The 21,615-nt window shown below is 46.2% G+C and overlaps 1 protein-coding gene across 1 annotated transcript in view; it reads left to right on the top strand.

Moving 5' to 3' along the window:
* LOC126183257 (rapamycin-insensitive companion of mTOR) overlaps positions 1-21,615 on the top strand; it is a 253,190-nt gene that overhangs the window by 37,518 nt on the left and 194,057 nt on the right. Inside the window, exons 3-7 of the mRNA XM_049925073.1 lie at positions 3,892-4,051; positions 4,133-4,264; positions 4,432-4,622; positions 8,915-9,143; positions 12,894-13,047. Of these exons, the coding sequence (XP_049781030.1) occupies positions 3,892-4,051; positions 4,133-4,264; positions 4,432-4,622; positions 8,915-9,143; positions 12,894-13,047 (866 nt within the window). The remainder of the gene's footprint in view (positions 1-3,891; positions 4,052-4,132; positions 4,265-4,431; positions 4,623-8,914; positions 9,144-12,893; positions 13,048-21,615) is intronic.

The following is a 21,615-nucleotide window of genomic DNA, read 5'->3' on the forward strand; positions in this document are numbered from 1 at the left end:
CTTTGGTATCATTAAGCCATATGACACTACTGAGAGACACAATTTACTCACACAAATGTATCAATAGGGCTTTCGTGGCCACCTCCCCATCTTCATCATACAGTCCGTCCTGTCTCAGTGGTTTCTTAGGATCCATGTTGGTGACATGCTGTGAGATCATTTTGAGCAGGAGAATGGTGTCCCTCAGGACAATGTTTTAAGTGTTACCCTCTTTGCGATAGCCATAATAAGTATCATAGCTACGGAAAGGAGTGCTGTACAGTGCTCGTTATTTGTGGACAATTTTACTTTTTTCTGTTCCTCCTCCAGTGCTGCAGCAGTGATCTGTCAGTTGCAACTTATGGTGTAGAGGTTAGAGGAGTAGGCTGCAAAGACAGGTTTTTAGTTTTCTGCAAACTGACTTGCATCTGAGGGACACCATTCTACATTTTAAAGACTCAGTGAGGTTTCTGGGCCTTATTTTTGGCTCTTAATTTGTCGTGCTTACTACACCTGAGGGACCTGAAAGCCATAGCCTAGAAGGTGCTAAATATCATAAACTGCCTTAGCCACAGGTCTTGGGGAGCAGACTGGGTCCATCTACTCCAGTTTTATTTGGCTTCTGTGCACTCACAGCTGGACTATGGATTCACAGTGTATGAGTCAGCGAGGGCTTCTTACCTTGATATTATCCATCATTAGGGGATTAGGCTGGCTATCGGTGCTTAAAGGACCAGCACTATATCCTCTCTCTGTGCTGAGGCTGGGGAATCACTACTCACCATATGGTGGCACCTCCTCATGCTGCGTCAGGCATGTAAGTTCCTCGCAGCTCTGACTTCACCCGCATACCATCCTGTTGCTCATCCGCCTTTGGAATGCCCTTTCTTCTACAGTCCACTAGCTACAATGCCATTTGGGATCTGCGTGCAGCATGTGCTGGAGTCACTCGGCGTGCAGAAAGTACAACTCTAAATCCAGAGTTTTAACCACCTGCTGCACTTGCTACTGCAGAGGCCCAAAGTAATTTTTTTACATTTGGCGCGGTACAGGAGAGATTGCACTCCTATGTGTGTTTTTAATGCAATATTTTATGACGTTTTAGATGAACATCACAACTATGTAACTCTCTTTATGGATGTATCTAACAGGGGGACGCCGTTGGTTGCTCTGTTGTTTTCCCAGATCGTGTCCTCAAGGCCCAACTGCCTCAAGACGTTATGGTCTTCGACACAGAATTATATGCAATCTTGAAGGGACTGGTGCAGATGGGATATCCTTCCAGTGCTCAATTTCTTGTCTGTTCCGGTTCTCTGAGTATACTTGCTCTCTAAAATGTTTGTACCCAGTAGATAAAGTAGTTCAGAATATCCAGGAAGCCATCCTCTAACTAAAATGACTGGGGAAGGTGGTATCTTTCTGCTGGATGCCAGGGCACATGTGTATTGTGAAGCACAACGGGGTGGATTTTCCATTGTGTGGTGCTTGTGGTGTAGGGTCATTGTGCGCCACGTTTTAGTGGACTGTGTTTTAGTTTCCGACCTGCGGGCTGCTGTGGGTTTGGCAATGAATATACCCTCAATTTTAAGTGATGTGCAAATGAATGCGATTAGAGTTTTAAAATTTTGTGAATTGTCCAACACTTTTCCCAAGATATTAGGGAGGTAGTTTTAATGTGTGAACAGGGTGACTGGCTCACCGATGTTTTTTGTTGGTGGTCAGCCACAGACATTTTCCTGTGCCTTTGTTTTACCTCCTTTGCCATTTTACTTGTGTTTCAATATCATGTATAGCCACTTTTACTCTTTCTCCATTGTTTTATGTGCGGTGGAATGATTGTGCAGTCAGTTTGAGTACATGAGTGAGCAACAATTTTTGAAGTTTTATTCACTCTCATTTGTTTTAATGAGTGTAAGGGCACTGAGAACCTCGCCATTTAATGCCCATAAGCTACACACACACACACACACACACACACACACACACACACACACACACACACACACACACCTCTTATGAAAATGTAATTCATACACAAAAGAAGTGGCTTACAAAACACTAGTTGTTTGATTCTTGAGTAGTGTTTATCAGTTTGGGACCCTTACCTTACTAGGATCAGTGGTAGAAATAAAGAAGATCCAATGAAGAGTTGTGCATTTTAGTCAGCGCGAGGGTCTTATGGATATGCATGAAAAACTCCCATGGAAGATTCTACAAAAGAGACATTGTGCATCACATAATGCTTTATTGTTGCAAATTTGAGTGTGTACATTCAGAGGACGACCCCTTCCCCCTCACCCGCTTAGTTTGATTGAAAATTAGGGATGTTTTTCACATAGGATTTGTCAGTTCACTTGTATTAAATATTTACGTTTATTTAATGTAAAAATAAAGTAATAATTTACTAAAAATGTAGGAAAATTATTTTATTATTAAAATTTTAATTTAGTGTCAACAGGTTACACTAAGCATTAAAATCACTTAGCAAATTTTTGACTTGGCTTTGTGGAATTTTGTACACATTATAATTCATTCAGGCACCCACAATCTTTCCCCGTCAAGTGCACTGATACCGCACGTATTGCTTCCACTGTGCTCATTTGTTATACTGACAGCCGGTACAAGCTCTGCTGACATGTCAGCCTATTCTAGTTGCTGTGGCAGTAGGAACCCCCTCCCCCCCCCCCCCTTCTCAGAGCAACAACTTTTTAACTCAATTGCTAGAGTGCGGATACATTTTTTTACAGACATAGTGATTATCATAATGCTTTTAAATATTGGTTTTACAATTGTTATTGACTTCAGTATATGGCTATTAGATGTGGCATGTTTTTGAGGATTTGTCTGCCTATTTTTATTTTGAAGGGCCTATAGTTTCCACTGTGTATGGTATTTTCTTTTGTAGGCCAAATCATTTTTCTCTCTGTACCCTCTTTTACTTTATCGAAAGTTTTGTCAGGTCTGTGAAATTATTCTACTCACAGGAGTGAATTTATTTTCAATGTTTTGAAAAAAGTGAGATACCTGTAAACTTGCCCAGCTGTTGTCACTTTCAATAAAACTTTTCTGGGTATGTGGCTGAATTGTAATGTTATTATTTAACGGAAGTTCCTGAAACAGTTGAAGGCAGCCCTGTTAAGGTTAATGTAATTACTGTAAATTAATTGCCCTGGTGATGAAGGCCATTTGAAACAGTGGTTCAAAGATTGGTCAATATAACAACATGATGATGCATTCACTTACCTGGAAGAGTTATATTAAAGAACTTGTAGTGCTTGTTTATCAAAGATTTGAACTGAGGTTCAGTTCACTGATTTAGTTCAGTGGTTAGTTCCAGTACACACAAATGCATCCATCTAGTGAACAGTTGCTGACAACCCTTGCACTTGCTGCAAGTTAGGCGTATGTGGATTTAGATAACATGTGATATGACCATAGTAGTAGTTTATCTACTTTCTTTTGTGTTGAGAGGGTGCTCCATGTCTTGTACTGTCAAATATGTTGACTGATTTCATCTGTACTCTTAGCAGCCTATACAGGGTGAACATACCAGACCAGCAGAGTTTGTTACTCCTCTAGCTCCTGTGACATGATATGTGAGATGGTTTTGTGATCGTCATTTCTACACTGTATACTTTAATGTTTTTGCTTTACATAAACTGTTGCTTGAGCATAATGACATAATTATGTAACAATGGCACAGATGTTCATCTGAATACAAATTAAATTAATCTGAACAGTGAAATTATCTGTCCTTGTATAATGAAACATGCCTACATAGATGTTTTTCCTTTGGATTTTTTGAAGAAAAATCTGAGTGTTTGAAAAAGTCTGGTGCTGTAGTTTACGTTTTACATGTTAATTATTTACAATATGGCCTAGTAAAATGATTCACTGCATTTTTGCTTTTAGATGCTTCTGAAATATGCAAGGAAGTTCTGCATAATTTGTGCAGAAAAAAAGGTCTCACAGAGGGGAAAATATTTAGTTATATCAGTGCCCTAGTAAAACTGATATCGAAGGTCAATGGACCTTCAGAGCTTGGGTATTCTGTGGAACAATTACAGTGTTGGTAAGTCATGCCTTCTGTTTTTTATTTTTACTAACCATTGATGACTAGGAAATATGATATACTGCATCTAAACCTTTGTAGTTTGCGTGTTCCATTAATTCACGAAGCATCTCGTGTCAGAGCAGCAGCTCTGCAGGCTGTGAGGTACACAGTGAAAGAAGAGAAGCATGTAAGGTCACTGTACTCTCTAAATTACCCTTATCTCATTGCAAGGTAAGTTTCATGAAATGTATTTTCTCTTTGAGTAGAAATTCATAAATAGGTGAAGTTTTAACTGTAAATGTAATCTTCATTTTGAGATAGAGAAGTTTAGGACATTACAAACAATGATTTAAATAGTTCAGCTATATACCCATAATAGTAATTTGTGTTTACTTCAGGTGCCTTGATGTGAACCTTCGAAATGATATGGAAAGGGTCCAGGCCCTGCGCCTTGTGCGCCGTCTTTTGGCTTTAGCACCAGGCCTTTTTCCACCAGCTATTGTGCGTTCCCTCGTGTCTCTCGCTAATGGGGCTGTTGAAGAGAAAGATCAGATGCTGAGAGCCTGCCTTGCCACACTGGCTGAAATATGTATGTTCAGTATTTGCATTATTTTCATTTGTAAACCTTTTTTAATTCGTAAGGAATTAATATCTTTCATCTCTCTGTGTGTGTGTGTGTGTGTGTGTGTGAGAGAGAGAGAGAGAGAGAGAGAGAGAGAGAGAGAGAGAGAGAGAGAGAGAGAGAGGTATGATTCCTCTAGAGTTCATTGAGTGAGCTTGAGACTGTTGAAGGCTCAATAAAGTCAGTATGAGATGCTACAGGAAAGATTTGATGCATCATGGAGAGTCTTGCTGTCAAGATTGTGTTTGCAGAAATTTGGGCTTAGAGAGGTAGTCACAATCTTTCTTCCTGCATACCATTTGTGAATGTAATATAAACAGAATAAAATGATTCTGGTGAACCATGCACTCACTGCCACATACTCTATGATTGGCTGTGAATTGCAAATATAGATATATATGTAGATGTAAATAGTTTAGACAGTTCTGAACCATTATTCTGAAATAACTTTGTTGTTTGTTTGTGCAATTGATCTCCACACCATTCATCCCCTTATTTTTCTGTTTATAAACGCTTCATGTTAATACAAATAATGAATTTAGTATTATTATTTAAGTGTAGTGTCATATTTTTGTTTATTTCAGCATGTGAACGTGAGTAGTAGGGCAGAATTGGGATCACAAGAGGTGTAAATGTGAGGACTGTTTGACATATTTAGAATAAATACAGTTTGGAGGCAGTGAGTTTGAAAATGATAGTGAAATGGTGTGACACGCCAGCTGAGCTCTTGACATTCACTTCTTTCTGTTGCAGTGACTGCTTCGATTGAACCACCCAAAGTCAGATAGCTCCGCATGGACTCAAATGCGGTAATCAAATCTGTCACATAGCGGAATAACGATATGGATAAGGGTGGCCCTGCAAATGAGTCCTGGGTGTTTGTTCTCACACAGTATAATAAAAAGGGACCATCTAACTAATTAAATTAAAGATCAATTCAAATTAACCCCAGTTTATTATAATATTCTCTCTTCTTACACAGATGAATGTGAATTAGAGTCCAAATGTATTGAGGTCAGTAAGTCACAGAGAACATGAAAACTAACATTTATAAACATTAAATAAATCTAAACTAACAATTGAAAAGCTTGGCAAAGTCCATGTCAGATAGGTGAATGGAATGACCGTCATCTCGCACATCATCTCTAAAATTACATAACTGCGGTGACACACAGTGATCACTCAGATTTCGCTAGAAGGGCATATGACTACTATGTGCCAACAACATAACTACCCAGGTCATAAATGAGCCCTCAAACAGAAGAAAATGTAGAAATTGTGGAAATGAACATTTGATAACTTTCATTCCTCCACTTGCCTACTCTGCAATTTCTTACTATACATAGCATTCTGAAAGTGGGAAGCCGCAAGTGATGCAGGACCACAGCCACAAGTTGGGCACTGGGTGCTGTAACCCTGTCGTTGACAACCAAGCGTCTTCCTCCCAAGCGGAAGTCCTAAATTTGGCACTGCCCTGAGCTCAACTGCCCCAGACTGTTTCCTAGAGTTGAAAGTCCTTGACTGTGTCTTAAACTCCAGTGTGTCCTGAACATAACTCTCTGCCCTCTGCAAGTTTTTGAAATTCTCCTTTGACTTTAAAAGCTCCACTAAACACTGGCCAAAGGTATTACTGTTAACAAACTAACTCCCCACCTTGAAAAAGTTTGAAATATAAGTCGGTCGGCTTCCTCCCCATGTATACTGGTTTTAAACAATTTAGTACAAACCTCCCAGTTGTCGATTTAGTCTTCAGTACAGCCAGTATGCTGATCCCTCGCACCTGAAATTCTCAGAACCTTGCACTCTGTCTCCCACATGTAATCTTAAGACTACCCAATGAAATCTCTTACTGCCACTTTTTAGACATGAGGTATTTCACCCCACCTGGAGTGGTACCAAGATGTCTACACATTGCACTTACAAATAAAATTTCTGTTTTCAAGGCATCCATTTTCACGAGACAACATTGATCTATGACCAACTGTACTACTCTGCCTTCTAGGAAGTAGGCAGTCAGACAAAATTGCATCCTTTAGAACTGTGGCTTGACCGGATTACTGGCCTTGTAAAACAGTAATATGCAGCATAGGGCTAGATTCTCATCACGACTCACTATACAATTTGTTCAGTTAAAACTCTGATCACATACCACACAAGGCATGGCTAGCGGGAGAATGTATGGGTGCCAATGGCTGGGTGCCCAGCTGACATTGTGTGGCCAATGTTTGCTTTCGGCATCCAGAAGGGACATGTCTCCTCATGCTCTCTCCATTGAAATCCAAGCCCGCTCCCCTGGGAGCACTGCCATACATCCTTATTCTCTTCCCGGATCATCACGACACTCCTAAAAATGTGCAACTACAGAAATATGCAACATGCAAACTATCACCAGATTAGAGGAAACAATGTGAGAGGAGTTATGGGCTGAATCCTTGCAATCACTGCTATTACCCATAATCTGCATTGACTATTTATTAAATGACCAGAGTATTGAATTAAACATAATGAAATATGAGAGGTGTCGGTCCAACAATGGACTGATGCATTTCAGTGGGTACTAATAAATGAGACACAGAGCTTAAGCATTGAAAGTCAATGTATAATTTTTTGTTTTATTATACCTTAGGGGTTCAGATTAATGGAACAGATTTGGGCATAAATGTTTTGTCGCTGGGCAACAGTCTGTTGGTAGTAAATATAAAAATAGCGGTTTATTGACCATTTTTATGGTCATAGCAACAGATCAGGAGCAGGGTAGTTTCTTAAGTTGTAGTATGTGACATAATGATTGGGAAAAAGACAATGCACTGGAAACTCAATCACTGGCTGTAAAGGAAGGGAAAGTAGTTACAGTGTCAGATAGTACCTCAGTTTGTTCCTTTTTACTTTCTTACAAAACTCATAACTGAGATCTGATAAGGGTATTTAACCTTAAATGGGCAACACAATCAAGGTTGGTCTGGATAAATGAAAATAATTTGCAAGATGGTGCTTGGAGAAAAGATGAGAAAAAGTTAGTGTTGTACTGTAAGTGGATGCAGCAAAGGAATGTGAAAGAGAAACCAATGGATGTTGCAGGAATAAGAGAGAGAATCTAGGAACAGAAGTAAGTGGGTAATGAAACTACTGTATTGCATCTTGTAGACAAAGTCACGGGGTGTATGGAGATGCTGGTTTTGACTGAGATGGAAGTAATTATAAGTACTTACTATAATTACATTGCTGTTCCATGGCTGTAATTAATGTATGTAGTAGTAGTAGTAGTAGTAGTAGTAGTAGTAGTAGTAAAAAAAAAACCATTATGTAAATGTGGTTTTCCAGTGATCCATGAAACTTGCGAACTAGTAGTGGAAAATCACCCTTATCTCCCTCAACAGCATATTAAAATGTTAGTTAGTGCTGCATATGCTAGTGGTAAGTTCCTATGGGACCAAACTGCTGACCAAGCGAGATGGCGCAGTGGTTAGCACACTGGACTCGCATTCAGGAGGATGTCGGTTCAAACCCGCGTCCAGCCATCATGATTTACGTTTTCTGTTATATTCCCTAAATCGCTTCAGGCGAATGCCCGGATGTTTCCTTTGAAAAGGCCGACTTCCTTTCTCATCCTCCCCTAATCTGACAGGACCGATGACCTCACTGTTTGGTCCATTTCGCCAAAACAACCAGCCAGCCAACCAACCAACCAACCAATCTGCGGAAGTCATTGGTCCCTAGGCTTACACACTACTTAATCTAACTTCAACTAACTTACACTAAGGTCAACACACATACACATGCCAGAGGGAGGACTCGAACCTCTGATGGGGCGAGCCACGCGAACCGTTACAAGGCTCCCTAGACCACGTGGTTACCACGCGCGGTGCACATGCTGGTTTAGTTGCATTTTTAGCCTTTGGTAAGGATTGCTTTGAACTGCAGGTTAATATTTACTCAAAGTGCACTAAGAAAGATCAAGGATTGAGAGAATCAAATTGCATTAGTAACAGGGTTGAAATATTTCTGCTGAGATACAAACAAGTGCAATTAAGACAGTGATCTAATTTAATGTGACTGTTGAAACCTGTCAGCATACTGTTTGGTTATTTCCTCAAATTGTGTTAGTTTAGTTTCCTGTCAACCTGCTTGCACCAAGAAGCTCCTGTGTAGTGTTTCCTGTAAATATCATAATTTTGTCTTTAGATGTTCTTAATAAATTAATGTGTTTTATGATGTGGCTGAGTGAAGTGGTTGTTAACCAAATTTAATTTCTTTTGTAGGTGTCCTTAATTCACCATTATTTATTGAATGTGGGGGTGTTGCAGCAGTATCTCGGAATGTATTGAGTTGTCAGATGCCTCGTATAAGTGAGACACTTTCAGGAGTGCTATTGTTCCTCTTGAACCATCCCAGCACACGAAGGCGAGCAAGTATCTTCCTGTCTACACTAGCAGCTCCATACTGTGACTTTCATGTAGATTGTAGCAGTCGAGCTGCAAACAGTGCAAAGTAAGTGCTTTCTTTTAGTTTTTAAGAATATTTTTAGAACATTCTATAGGTGTTTCTAGTGGTTGAGAATTTCCTGTTGGTGGGTGGGCTTAATGTGGTGTAGAACTTATCAGATGTGAAATACTTGGTATAGGTTTTAATATATTATATTTGAAAGTGACTTCAATTATATCAGAGGTTATCTGGCAACAATGTCCGGACTCATAAAGACAACAGATGAAAATTTCGATACCAGATACATTGAACCAAAGTCCTTGTTATTAAAATACCAGTTTGTTAATCTCCTTCGAACTGAGACACTGATGTTTCTGACCTGGGGCATTCGGTAAGATATGACCACAGCTTTTGCCAGTGTTTCAGCACATTCCTCTGGCTTTCCAGAACAGTGTACCTGAGTATTCATGAAAACCACTGCTTAGTACAAATTTGCTTGTGTTTAATGTAACATCATTATTATAGATAGCACAGTTACATGTCAGCAGAAGATGTATTTAATGTATGTCTTGCCCAGGCATTGCCAATCAGTGTGCAGATAATACTGTCATAAGTATGTACCTATATTTGTACAATAAGGTATAGTACATTACAAAACATAAACCACTGACCAATACATGGAAACTCCAATTACTTGTATGCTGCTGCATGTGCTTAAATGTTTTCTATGTGCATTGTTGTGACTGCTATCTAATTACAGTTTGCCGTTGATACTAAGAAATTTAATGCACAGTGCATCCTTAAGTCACATCACTCATATATATCGTGTGCTTTGCAGCAGGCGTAGAGTTTTTGATATGTTCTGGGATTTTACATTAATTTCCTTGTGATGACTTCAATATTTCCTCTGCCTCTCCGTGTCGCCCTACATTCTCCCTCGCTCTCCTCCCCTCCCTCGCCCTCCTGCCCACCTCCCTCCCTTTTGCTCCTTCACTCTCCATCCCACCTTGCCTCCCAGTGTCCCTCCCTCTCCCTCCCACCTTGCCTCCCAACTAATGCCCCTCCCTCCCTCTCCCTCCCACCTTGCCTGCCAACTAATGCCCCTCTCCCTCCCACCTTGCCTCCCAAATAATGCCCCTCCCACCCTCTCACCCTACATCCCCCTCCCCCACTCCTCCCCCTTTCCCCCTACATGCCCCTCCCTCCCTCCCTCCCCCACTCCCTCCCTCCCCCACTCCCTCCCCCTCTCCCCCTACATGCCCCTCCCTCCCTCCCCCACTCCCTCCCCCTCTCCCCCTACATGCCCCTCCCTCACTCCCCCACTCCCTCCCCCACTCCCCCTACATGCCCCTCCCTCCTCATCCTCCCCTCCCTCCCACCTCATCGCCCCTCCCTCCCACCTCATTACCCTCCCTCCCTCCCTCCCCATCCTCCCCTCCCTCCCACAACTGCTCCCTCCCTCCCTCCCCATCACCCCTCCCTCCCCATCACCCCTCCCTCCCCATCACCTCTCCCTCCCCATCACCCCACCCTCCCCATCACCCCTCCCTCCCCATCTCCCCTCCCTTCCACACCCTCTCCCCCTCCACACACTCTCCCCCTCCACCCGCTCTCCCCCTCCACCCGCTCTCCCCCTCCACCCCTTCTCCCCCTCCACCCCCTCTCCTCCTCCACCCTCTCTCCTCCTCCACCCTCTCTCCCCCTCCACCCTCACCACTCCCACCCCCTCTCCACGCCCTCCCTCCCACCCTCTCCACCTCCACGCCCTCCCTCCCACCCTCTCCACCCCCACGCCATCCCTCCCACCCCCTCTACCCCCACGCCCTCCCCTTCCACCCCCTCTCCCCCTCCACCAACTCTCCCATTCCACCCTCTCTCCCCCTCCACCCTCACCACCCCCACCCCCTCTCCATGCCCTCCCTCCCACCCTCTCCACCCCCACAACCCTCCCTCCCACCCCTCTACTCCCACGCCCTCCCCTTCCACCCCCTCTCCCCCTCCACCCACTCTCCCCCTCCACCCCTCTCCCCCTCCTCCCCCTCCACCCCTCCCCCTCCACCCCCTCTCTCCCTCCACCCCCTCTCCCCCTCCACCCCCTCTCCCCCTCCACCCCCTCTCCCCCTCCACCCCCTCTCCCCCTCCACCCCCTCTGCCCCTCCACCCTCTCTGCCCCTCCCCTCCTCCACCCCCTCTCCCCCTCTACCCCCACTCCTCCTCCACCCTCTCTCCTCCTCCACTCCCTCTCCTCCTCCACCCGTCCACCCCCTCCAACCTCTCTCCCCCTCCAACCTCTCTCCCCCTCCAACCTCTCTCCCCCTCCAACCTCTCTCCCCCTCCAACCTCTCTCCCCCTCCAACCTCTCTCCCCCTCCAACCTCTCTCCCCCTCCAACCTCTCTCCCCCTCCAACCTCTCTCCCCCTCCAACCTCTCTCCCCCTCCAACCTCTCTCCCCCTCCAACCTCTCTCCCCCTCCACCCTCTTTCCCCCTCCAACCTCTCCTCCGCCACCCTCTCTCCCCCTCCCCCTCCAACCCCTCCCCCTCCACCCTCTCTCCCCCTCCCCCTCCAACCCCTCCCCCTCCACCCTCTCTCCCCCTCCACCCTCTCTCCCCCTCCACCCTCTCTCCCCCTCCACCCTCTCTCCCCCTCCACCCTCTCTCCCCCTCCACCCTCTCTCCCCCTCCACCCTCTCTCCCCCTTTCCCCCCCACCCCCTCTCCCCCTCTACCCCCTCTCCCCCTCCACCCCCTCTCCCCCCCACCCCCTCTCCCCCCACCCCCTCTCCCCCTCCACCCCCTCTCCCCCTCCACCCCCTCTCCCCCTCCACCCTCACTCTCCCTCACTCCCCCTCCACCCTCACTCCCCCTCCACCATCACTCCCCCTCACTCCCCCTCCACCCCCTCTCTTCCCCCCTCTCCCCCTCCCCCTCTCTCCCCCTCTCTCCCCCTCTCTCCCCCTCTCTCCCCCTCTCTCCCCCTCTCTCCCCCTCTCTCCCCCTCTCCCCCTCCACCCTCCCCTGCCCATCACTCTCCCCTATCCCTCTCCCACCTCCCTCATCCCCTCCCCACAGCCCTCTCAATCCTTCAATTCCTCTCTTCAGTCTCCTTCCCTCTCTCCCTCAGTTCCTCTCCTTCAGTCTCCTTCCCTCTCTCCCTCAGTTCCCCTCCTTCAGTCTCCCTCCCTCTCTCCCTCAGTTCCCCTCCTTCAGTCTCCCTCCCTCCTTCCCTCCCTCCCTGTCCCACCACCCGAGCCCCCTTCTGCTACGACTCGCGACCGCCACCCCTTTGCTGCACTCCACTGCCCATGTCCTCTCCTTTTCCTCTGCACCCCTCTGCCCTCCTGAGGCGAACACCCCTGCTCCCCTGCCCACACCATTCCCCCAGCACTGTGCCCCGTTGTTTCCTGTGACCTATGTATTACCAATAATTTATTATTAGTAGTATTCATGATTGTAAATCATAGCTATAAGTAGGCTGTTTTCTGAACATTCTTTCTCCTGGTCAGGACTACGAAGTAGGTTTCCACCTGTTTTGCCATCTTCAAAGTGTATAACTTCCTTTCCATGTTTAACTTGTATCCTTTCTCTTGTGATTGGGTAAATTAAAAACAAATCAAAGAGTCTGAGATTAAATCTGGCTATTAAATTTGTGTATTGCCCAACTGAATATGTTCTTGTTCCATTGCTCATTTTGCTGTCAGTATGCAAGAAAATACCTAATCGAGAGAGTTGATATTTTAAAATGTTATGTCATATGTCCTATCTTTACACCACACCAATGTGTTTGCAGACTTCTTTTACTGCTTTTGCATTTTTCAGAGAAGACAGAGTTTCGAAGTTTGTAAGCAGCCGTTTAGCACTCCTGTCAGTACTTAGGTCATGGCCTGGTGTCTTGCACTTCTGTCATCCAAATAATGTTTCAGGCTTCCAAGCTATTGTGGACATTCTCTATCTGAGACAGCAAGAGGTCCGAGTAAGTAATTCATTTCCCATTTTTATAATATTGTTTGTGAACCTTTCCTAACGTTAAACGTCTTCATCTTGCTGAAACTAAGAATTTATTTTTAGTGTTTATTGTTTCAGAAATAAAGATTCCATGATTCATTGTTTATTTTTTGTTACGCTTGGGGACATTGATTATGGAGAAATTTTGCATTATCACAGTTGACATCCACTTCAACATTATTTAGTGAAATGTAAATCTTGACTGACAGTTGATCAGCAGTACAAGTAGCATCTTGCAGATTTTGCCACAGATAATGATGCAGCAGGCTGGATATTACAATTAATAATTTACCACAAAGTTGAATAATAATTTATGTTAGGAAAACTTAAGATTTGATGATGCAGCTAACATGACTTCATGCCATCTCTCACGACATGAAGAGACAAGTGCCCATGGACCTAGAAATATATGATGTCCTTATTTTTGCTGTCTTGAAGATTCCTTTGTGTCCTATCACACATATGCTTGTAGACAACATGTTTTGGAGACTTTCAGTGAAGGGTTGCATGTCATGAGGTGTAAGACAATTTAAAAGTGCACACAATGTGTAAGGGACAGACCTTATTGTGTTGGAATATGGAGATATGAAGCATTTTATTTGCAGAACTAGCTTTTTCCCCGCAACATACTTTGTGTAAATTTTGGACTAATATATTGCACATGTCATCATCCCTCCCTCCCTCCCTTCCCCTCCCTTCCCCTCCCCTCCCCTCCCACAATCTCTCTGCCCATCTCTTCCTCCCCCTCTCCGATTGTCAATCTCATCCTCCCACTGTGGGGTCTCCGAGGCCTGTTCTCAATTTTTATCCAAAATTTCCTGTCGCTTCGTACTTTCTGTGTCCACGTTGGTGCCTCCCGTATCCTGGAGAATGGGGTCCCGCAGGGCTCCGTATTGAGTGTATCTCAATTTTTATTGGCCATTAATGGTTTAGCAGCAGCTGTAGGGCCATCCGTCTCACCATCTATGTGTGCAGACGACTTCTGCATCTAATACTGCTCCACCAGTATTGGTGCTGCTGAGCGGAGCCTACAGGGAGCCATCCAAAAGGCGCAGTCATGGGCTCTAGCTCACGGTTTCCAGTTTTTGGCCACAAAGTCATGTGTTATGCATTTCTGTCGGCATCGCACCATTCATCCGGAACCAGAACTCATGATCCACTCACTGTAGTGGAGACATATCAATTCTTAGGACTGGTTTTTGACACCCAGTTGATTTGGCTTCCTCACCTTTGTCAACTTAAGCGGAAGTGCTGGCAGCATCTCAGTGCCTTCTGCTGCCTGAGCAACACCAACTAGGGTGAAGATCACTCTACGCTGCTGCAACTCTACAGAGCCCTTGTTCAATCCCACCTTGACAATGGGAGTTTGGTTTATGGTTCGGTGGCACCCTCAGCGTTGCGTTTACTCGACCCAGTGCACCACTGTGGCTTTTGCCTAGATACAGGAGCTTTTAGGAAGAGTTCGGTGACCAGCATCCTGGTGGAGGCCGGAGACCTTTCATTGCAGGTTAGGCGTGTGCAATTGCTCTCCAGTTATGTTGCACACGTTCGTAGTTCTCCTGCGCATCCGAATTACCGTCTCCTTTTCCCGCCCACGGCGGTTCATCACCCGCATCGGCAGCCCAGTTCAGGGCTTACAATTGCAGTTCATGTGCAATCCCTTCTCTCCGAATGGAGTCCTTGGCTGTATACTTGAGGTTCATTCACGTACACTTCCATGGTGTACACCTAGGCCGCAGCTTTGCCTGGACTTTTCACATGGCCCTAAGGACTCAGTTAACCCAGCGACTCTCCACTGTCACTGCCTCTTGATTCTCGACATGTACTAGGGTCATGAAGTGGTTTACACCGATGGCTGATGGTCACGTTGGCTTTGCCTATGTTCATGGAGAACATGAACAGCACTCCTTGCCAGATGGCTGCAGTATTTTCACTGCAGAGCTGGCGGCCTTCTCTCGTGCTCTTGAGCACATCTGCTCATGCCCAGCTGAGTCATTTCTCCTGTGTACTGACTCCTTGAGCAGCCTACAAGCTATCAACCAGTGCTACCATCATCATCCTTTGGTAGCGACTATTCAGGAGTTCATCTATAACATGAAACGGCCCAGTCGTTCAGTGGTGTTTGTCTGGACTGCAGGTCACGTCGGAATCCCAGGCAATGAACTTACCGACAGGCTGGCCAAACAGGATACATAGAAACTGCTTTTGGAGATGAGCTTCTCTGAAACTGACCTGTGTTCAGTATTATGCCACAAGGTTCTGTGGCTTTTGGAGATGGAATGGCATAACCTTAGTACGCACAACAAGCTGTGTGCTATTGAGGAAAGTGCGAATGTGTGGAAGACATCCGTGTGCGCCTCCCGCTGGGACTCTGTGGTTCTCTGTCGGCTGCACATTGGCCATACGTGGATGATGCATGATTACTTCCTCCGTTGCGGGGACTCACCTCGGTGTCGCTGTGGCTCACAAATGACGGTCATCCATCTCTTGCTGGACTGCCCTCTTTTAGCTGCTGTGCAGTGGACTTTTATCTTTCCCAGCACCCTGCCTTCGGTGTTGGGCAACATTGCCTCAACAGCAGCTTTAGTTTTATGTTTTATTCGATAGGGTAAGTTTTATCATTTCCTCTAAGTTTTAGCACATGTCCTTTGTCCCTTTGTGTCCTCCACCCTAGTGCTTTCAGGGTGGGCGTTTTAATGTGTTGCCGAGTGGCTGTCTTTTCGTTTTATCCACATGGTCAGCCAGCCATGGTAATCTGCTTTCTTGTTTTAAGCTCTTCTACCTGTTTCTTCCATCTTTGTGGTTTTCTTTTCCCCTTTTTTCCATTTAAGTGTTTGTTGCCCTTCAGTCATTGTTGTGGTTTTTCCTTTCATTCTGTTTTGTGTAGTCTCATTCCCACCGTTGTGGAATTATTTTAATGGGAACAAGGGATCGATCACCTCGTGGTTTGGTCCCCCCCCCCCTCCCCCTTTTAAACCAACCTCCTCCTCTCTCTCTCCTCCTGCCCCATCCTTGTTTCCATCTCTTCCTGGCCTGCTCACCCTATCCCTCACCCCCCCCCCCCCACTCCCCTCCTGTCCCTGTCTCCGTATCCATTCCTCTTCCCCACTTCTTGCCATTCATATTCTCCTGCCTCTCACCCTATCCACATCCACATCTCCCTATCCACATCCTCCTCCTTCTCCCTCCTTATCTACATCTTCCTTCCACATCTATCAATCTACATCTTCCTTCCCCTCTCTCTGTCTACATCCTCCTTCCCCCCTCCCTGTCTACATCCTCCTTCCCCACTTTTCTGTCTACATCCTCCTTCCCCACTTTTCTGTCTACATCCTCCTTCCCCACTTTTCTGTTTCTCTCCTCCTCTTCCCATCTCTCTGTCCATCCCCTCCTGCTGCTTCTCCCTATACATCCCCTCTTGCCACTCCCTCTCTGCCCATCCCCCCCTCTATCAAATTCAGCCTTCCTGCAGCCATGTCCATTAGCACATATAGCTCCTGCAAAACAATCAATAAAGCAGGCTGTTTTTACTCCCACAACATGCCTGTTGTGAAGGGTAGCATACGTGTCTGAACTTTAAAACTGTTTTTTGCCCCCGACATATAGGCTGCCTTGTAAAGTATGTTGATAACCCAGGCTGACTCTACTCGAACACAACACAGCATTCATGCAAGGCAGTCTACACTTCAGGGGGCAGAAAACCCTTTCTGATCTTGATCTGTAGGTTGATCTGCAAAGCAGGTTGACATGGCAGGCTGGTATGACTGCCACACAACATGCATGTTATACTGGGTAGCCTGTATGACAGGGGCTGAAGAAAAGTGTGTTATTGCTTGTGCTACTCCACAGTGCTGATACATGTGAAGTTTTTTGTTTGTTTGCCAAATTTGATTGACCAAATTTGATTGAAATTGATGCAGTGGTTTTGGAGGAGATGCTGGATGTACACACATGCATACCATTAGCTCACTAAAGTTTTTGGAGATGGGTGGTCCCACTGCCTGTAAGAGTTACATTGTGATGTGAAGCCTTTGGTTATAGTGAACTGACAATATTATTATGATAAGGATAGATTGCTTGTTCTTGTCCATCCCTACTCTACCCCTACTCCCAATCTCTTGCCTCATGGCTCACGTCCCTGTAATAGATCTTGATGCAAGATCTTGGAAGACCTGTCCCATACATCCTCCCACCACCACCACCACCACCACCACCACCACCACCTACTCTACTCTGGTCACAAGCATCACCTACCCATCAAAGGCAGGGCTACCTGTGAAAGCAGTCATGTGATCTTCAAACCAAGCCACAACCACTGTGCTGTGTTCTGTGTGGGCATGTCTACCAACAAGCTATCTATCTGCATGAATGGCCACTGACAAACTGTGTAAAAGAGACAGTTGGACCACCCAGTTACTGAGCATGCTGTCCAACACGACATTCTTCACTTCAGTGACTGCTTCACGGCCTGTGCCATCTGGATCCTTCCTACGAACACCAGCTTTTCTGAATTGCACCGGTGGGAACTCTTCATGCAATATATCCTACATTCCTATAACCCCCATTCTCCCTCCACCCCTGCCCTGCCTCGACCTTTGTTAGTTCCTGTCCTTAAACCACCTATCCACTTTAGAGTGCCTGTCTGTGACTTAACAACTCCACTGTATGGTGAGTAGCAACCTATTTTTCCATGATATATTTATTACTCCATACTGGATTTTCCATTGTTTGATTTTGCGTAATGGATTTTCTTCCATCCCGTAAGCCAGTGCTGTTTTCCTTTGTTACTATTTTCCATTGCATTACATTACTCAGTGTCCTTCTATTCCTTTCCTGTGTTGTACATGTCACCTTCCAAAGTGCACCATATGCCCTGACTTATAAAGCCACACTGAATCAACCGCCTCATCCACGTACAACACATGGCTTCATGACCTGGCTGATTGTTGTTGCAGCAGCATCTCATGTCCCACATGACTCCCACCATTATCATTAATCCTAGACCTTCAGATTGACCTCTCCTCCTGCATCACTCTCCATTTTTTGTACCTTCCTGTGCCACGCAAAATTGTACCTCGTCCTCCCAACCAGCCTCCCCCCCCCCCCCCCCCCCGACCACCATCCCCACCCCCCAGTTCTCATGGTTCTTTCATGGGTTTGTGTGCATGGCACACATGGGGCCCCGAGCTATAGCAACCCATTCTTTCTTCCTAGACCGTGTTTCCTTCCCCGTGCCTCTCCCTCTGCCTCTTTTTTCCCCTCTCTCTGTGTTCTCACTTATGTTGACCTAGCTATCCACCAGGTTTCCTGTGTTCCTTGCGATTTTGTGCTACTTGCCTTTTCTCTGTCATCCTTCCTCTTTGGCGTTTTTGGTCCGCCTCTGGGATTTGACCTCCACTTCTAAATTTTGTCTCCATAGCATGGAAGATCTCCCTCCCTAACATCTACGGCTCGGATTCCTCTCCGCCTTCCTCCCCTGCTGTAGCCCCTTCCACTCCACTAGGTCACCAGCATGTGTAGCCAGTCCATGTGGCGGGGCTGTTATGTACACATTTGGCTAGGCCCCTGACAATACAGGGCTCACACTTCTGATACCTGAGCTGTTGCTTCCCTATGCATGCCTAGGAGTAGCTGCTTATCGTCCTGGAGCATTGGAACTCCCAGCAATAGCCTCTGTGTCAGACGGTCCTTGCTGTGACTGGGTGGCGCCCATGGGGAGAGTCCCTAATCCAGGTGGGTGGTATCAGGGTGGATGCTTTGTGCATGACACATATCCAGCCACAGAAATCTGGCCATTCTTCTACGGCTCTCTGGAAGTAGTAACAGATCATTGAATGGTACTTCTTATGACCTCGTGGCCTTCCCTGCTACAGCCTGGGAGGAGGGCCAGGTTTGCCGGCTTGGGGTGAAACACTTTCCCCGCTACCTGGTCTGTACTAAGACAGATGGGGACACATTAACTGCCACACAGCTGTTACTTTTTGTGGAAAAATATTGAGGACAAGTTTGGTGAAGTGAAGTCTCTCAGTAAGTTGCAGTTGGGTTTCCTGTTGTTCAAAACTTCTTCTGGCACCCAATTTGCAGCTCTTCATGCTTTGATCATCTTGGAGATATCCCAGTGTCCATTACACCTCACAAGCCTTTGAATATGGTTCAGGGAGTCACTTTCATAGGACCTCATCTTTCAAACTGATGAGAAACTCCAGGCCAATCAAGATCAATGGGGCACTCATTTTGTTGGGTGTGTGCAGAAATGTCGTGAGGACAACTGCCTGTATTCTGGCTTTCGAGGGAGATACCCACCCAGAGAAGGTCAAGGTTTTGTGTCATCAGTGTCATGTGAAGCTGACATATTGCCACCCATAAAGTGCTTTCAGTGCTTGCATTTCTGGCATATCTTCCTGGTGTACGATGGACCCTCTTTGTGGTGCCTGTGGACACCCATTCCATGAGGGGAGCCTCTGTGTTCTGCCACCCCTGTATGTAAATTGTCTTGACTATCATCCTCGACGTTCAGCAGGTTGTCTGGCCTATAAAAAAGAAAAGAAAATACAAGGCATGTCAGAAATTTGACTGACTTCATCCTGTGTTTATGACGTCTACTTTGGCTCTGTTACGTCCTTTCCCCCCTCCTTCCTCTTTCTTACACCAGTCCCATCCCCCTCTCCTCTCCTCCCCTCTCCTGCTCTTCCCACGCCCTCCCCTCTGGGTGCCCCTCCTTCTCCCAGGCCCAAGAAGTGCCTTGCTTCTTCAGTGCCTGCTGGTGATGGGGCTCCCTCCTGGGACCGCTCCCCCCAGGTTCTCTCAGGCCAGAGGCCAGCTGCAACAGTTCCATCATGGGACACACAGTGTGTGCGCCCCAAGGTCGCCCGCCCTCTTACCGTTCTGGACCTTGCAGAAGCCTGCACTGTCACTGTGCCGTTCTCTCTTCACCCTACAAAAGAGAAGAGGAAGAAACATAAGCCCAGGACAAGCCCCCCCCCCACCCCCCCCCCCCGGTGTCCCCAGAGCCATCTCCCCCTCTCAACCTGAGAATGACATCTTATTTATGGATGTCACCCCATCGTCATTGGTGATGGATGGTGACCCAGTGGCATGATTGGCTTTAGCCAATTTGCCCACATTTGGATAACTGCCCCATGATTATTCAGTGGAAGTGTGATGGCTACTACTGTCACCTCCCAGAGTTGCAGTTCCTTATTGCCTTTTACTAGGCAGCTTGTGTTGTTCTCAGGAATTTCATTTTACTTATGCTCACTCACTAACCCTTCATGGGTTCCATGCGTTCTGTCCGAACCGGGTGAGCCCTTTCAGGGCTTCTGGTGGCATCTACATGTTGGTCCATACGGGTATTGTTAGTGCGTGGATCCCATTTTGTACCCCATTGGAAACTGTTTGCTTCTCGGTTCCAGTTGGACTCAGCCTTCATGGTTTGCAATCCGTATCTCCCTCCTGATAGGCCACCTACATCTGCTGCCCTAACTGCCCTCCTTCAGCAACTCTCCTCTCCTCTCCTGTCCTCCTCCTCGGATATGTTAATGCCCAATGTCGTATAGTCAGGGGCTCCTCATTGACCAATTTCTTGTATACCATGATATGTGCCTTTGTAACAATGGTTTGCCTGCTCATTTTAGTGCTACATATTGCCCTTTTTCTGCCATTAATCTTTTACTCCCCCACCCTTTTTTCTTTCCTTACACTGTTTACCACATGATGACCTCTGTGGTAGTGGCCACTTCCCGTTGATTCTCTCATTCCCTTCCCATCTCCCAATGACCAGGTATCCCACTGGGCTTCCCATAATGCTGATTGGCTTCTATATACCTCCCAGGTTGTTTTTCCACTTTCTTTGTTCAGTTGTATTGATGCAGTCATTTGTGATCTGTCTGATAAGATAATCTGCGCTGCTGGCATTGCCATTACCTGCTTAACGGGCCCTGTTTGCCGTTGACCAGTTCCGTGGTGGAACATGGCCATAGCTGCTGCTATTTGTGATCGTCACTGTGCCTTGCAACATCTTAAGTGGCACCCGTCCTCCGCTAGTCTTATTACCTTCAGACGTCTTTGCGCCAAAGCTTGTTACTTAATCAAACGGAGCAAATGGGCGTGTTGGGAACACTTTGCCTCCTCCTTAGGTTTCCCTTTCCCCTTGTCACAGGTGTGGGCTACATTCAACACCCTCCAAGGTTGTCAGTGGCAGTCTTACATTCTGGGCCCTTCCAGGTGGACTTTGTACATATCCATTAGTTCTGGCAGAAAACCTCGTGACACATTTTGTGATGGCATTAGTGTCAGCCTCCTACCCAGCTGCCTTCCTCCTCCAAAAACAGCAGGCTGAAGCTTCCCACTTATGTTTTACCCCTTGTTGGGCTGAATCCTACAATGAACCTTTTGTTGAATGGGAGCTTCTTTTGGTGCTTTCTTCTTGCTATGATTCAGCTCCTCGCCCTGATTCTATTCATAACCAATTACTTCAATACGTCAATCCTCCACAACGACAGTATCTCCTCTAGCTGTTTACTGTGTTTGGCTCCAA

Source organism: Schistocerca cancellata, chromosome 4, assembly GCF_023864275.1.
Source record: "Schistocerca cancellata isolate TAMUIC-IGC-003103 chromosome 4, iqSchCanc2.1, whole genome shotgun sequence".
In the NCBI taxonomy this organism is placed as follows: domain Eukaryota; kingdom Metazoa; phylum Arthropoda; class Insecta; order Orthoptera; family Acrididae; genus Schistocerca; species Schistocerca cancellata.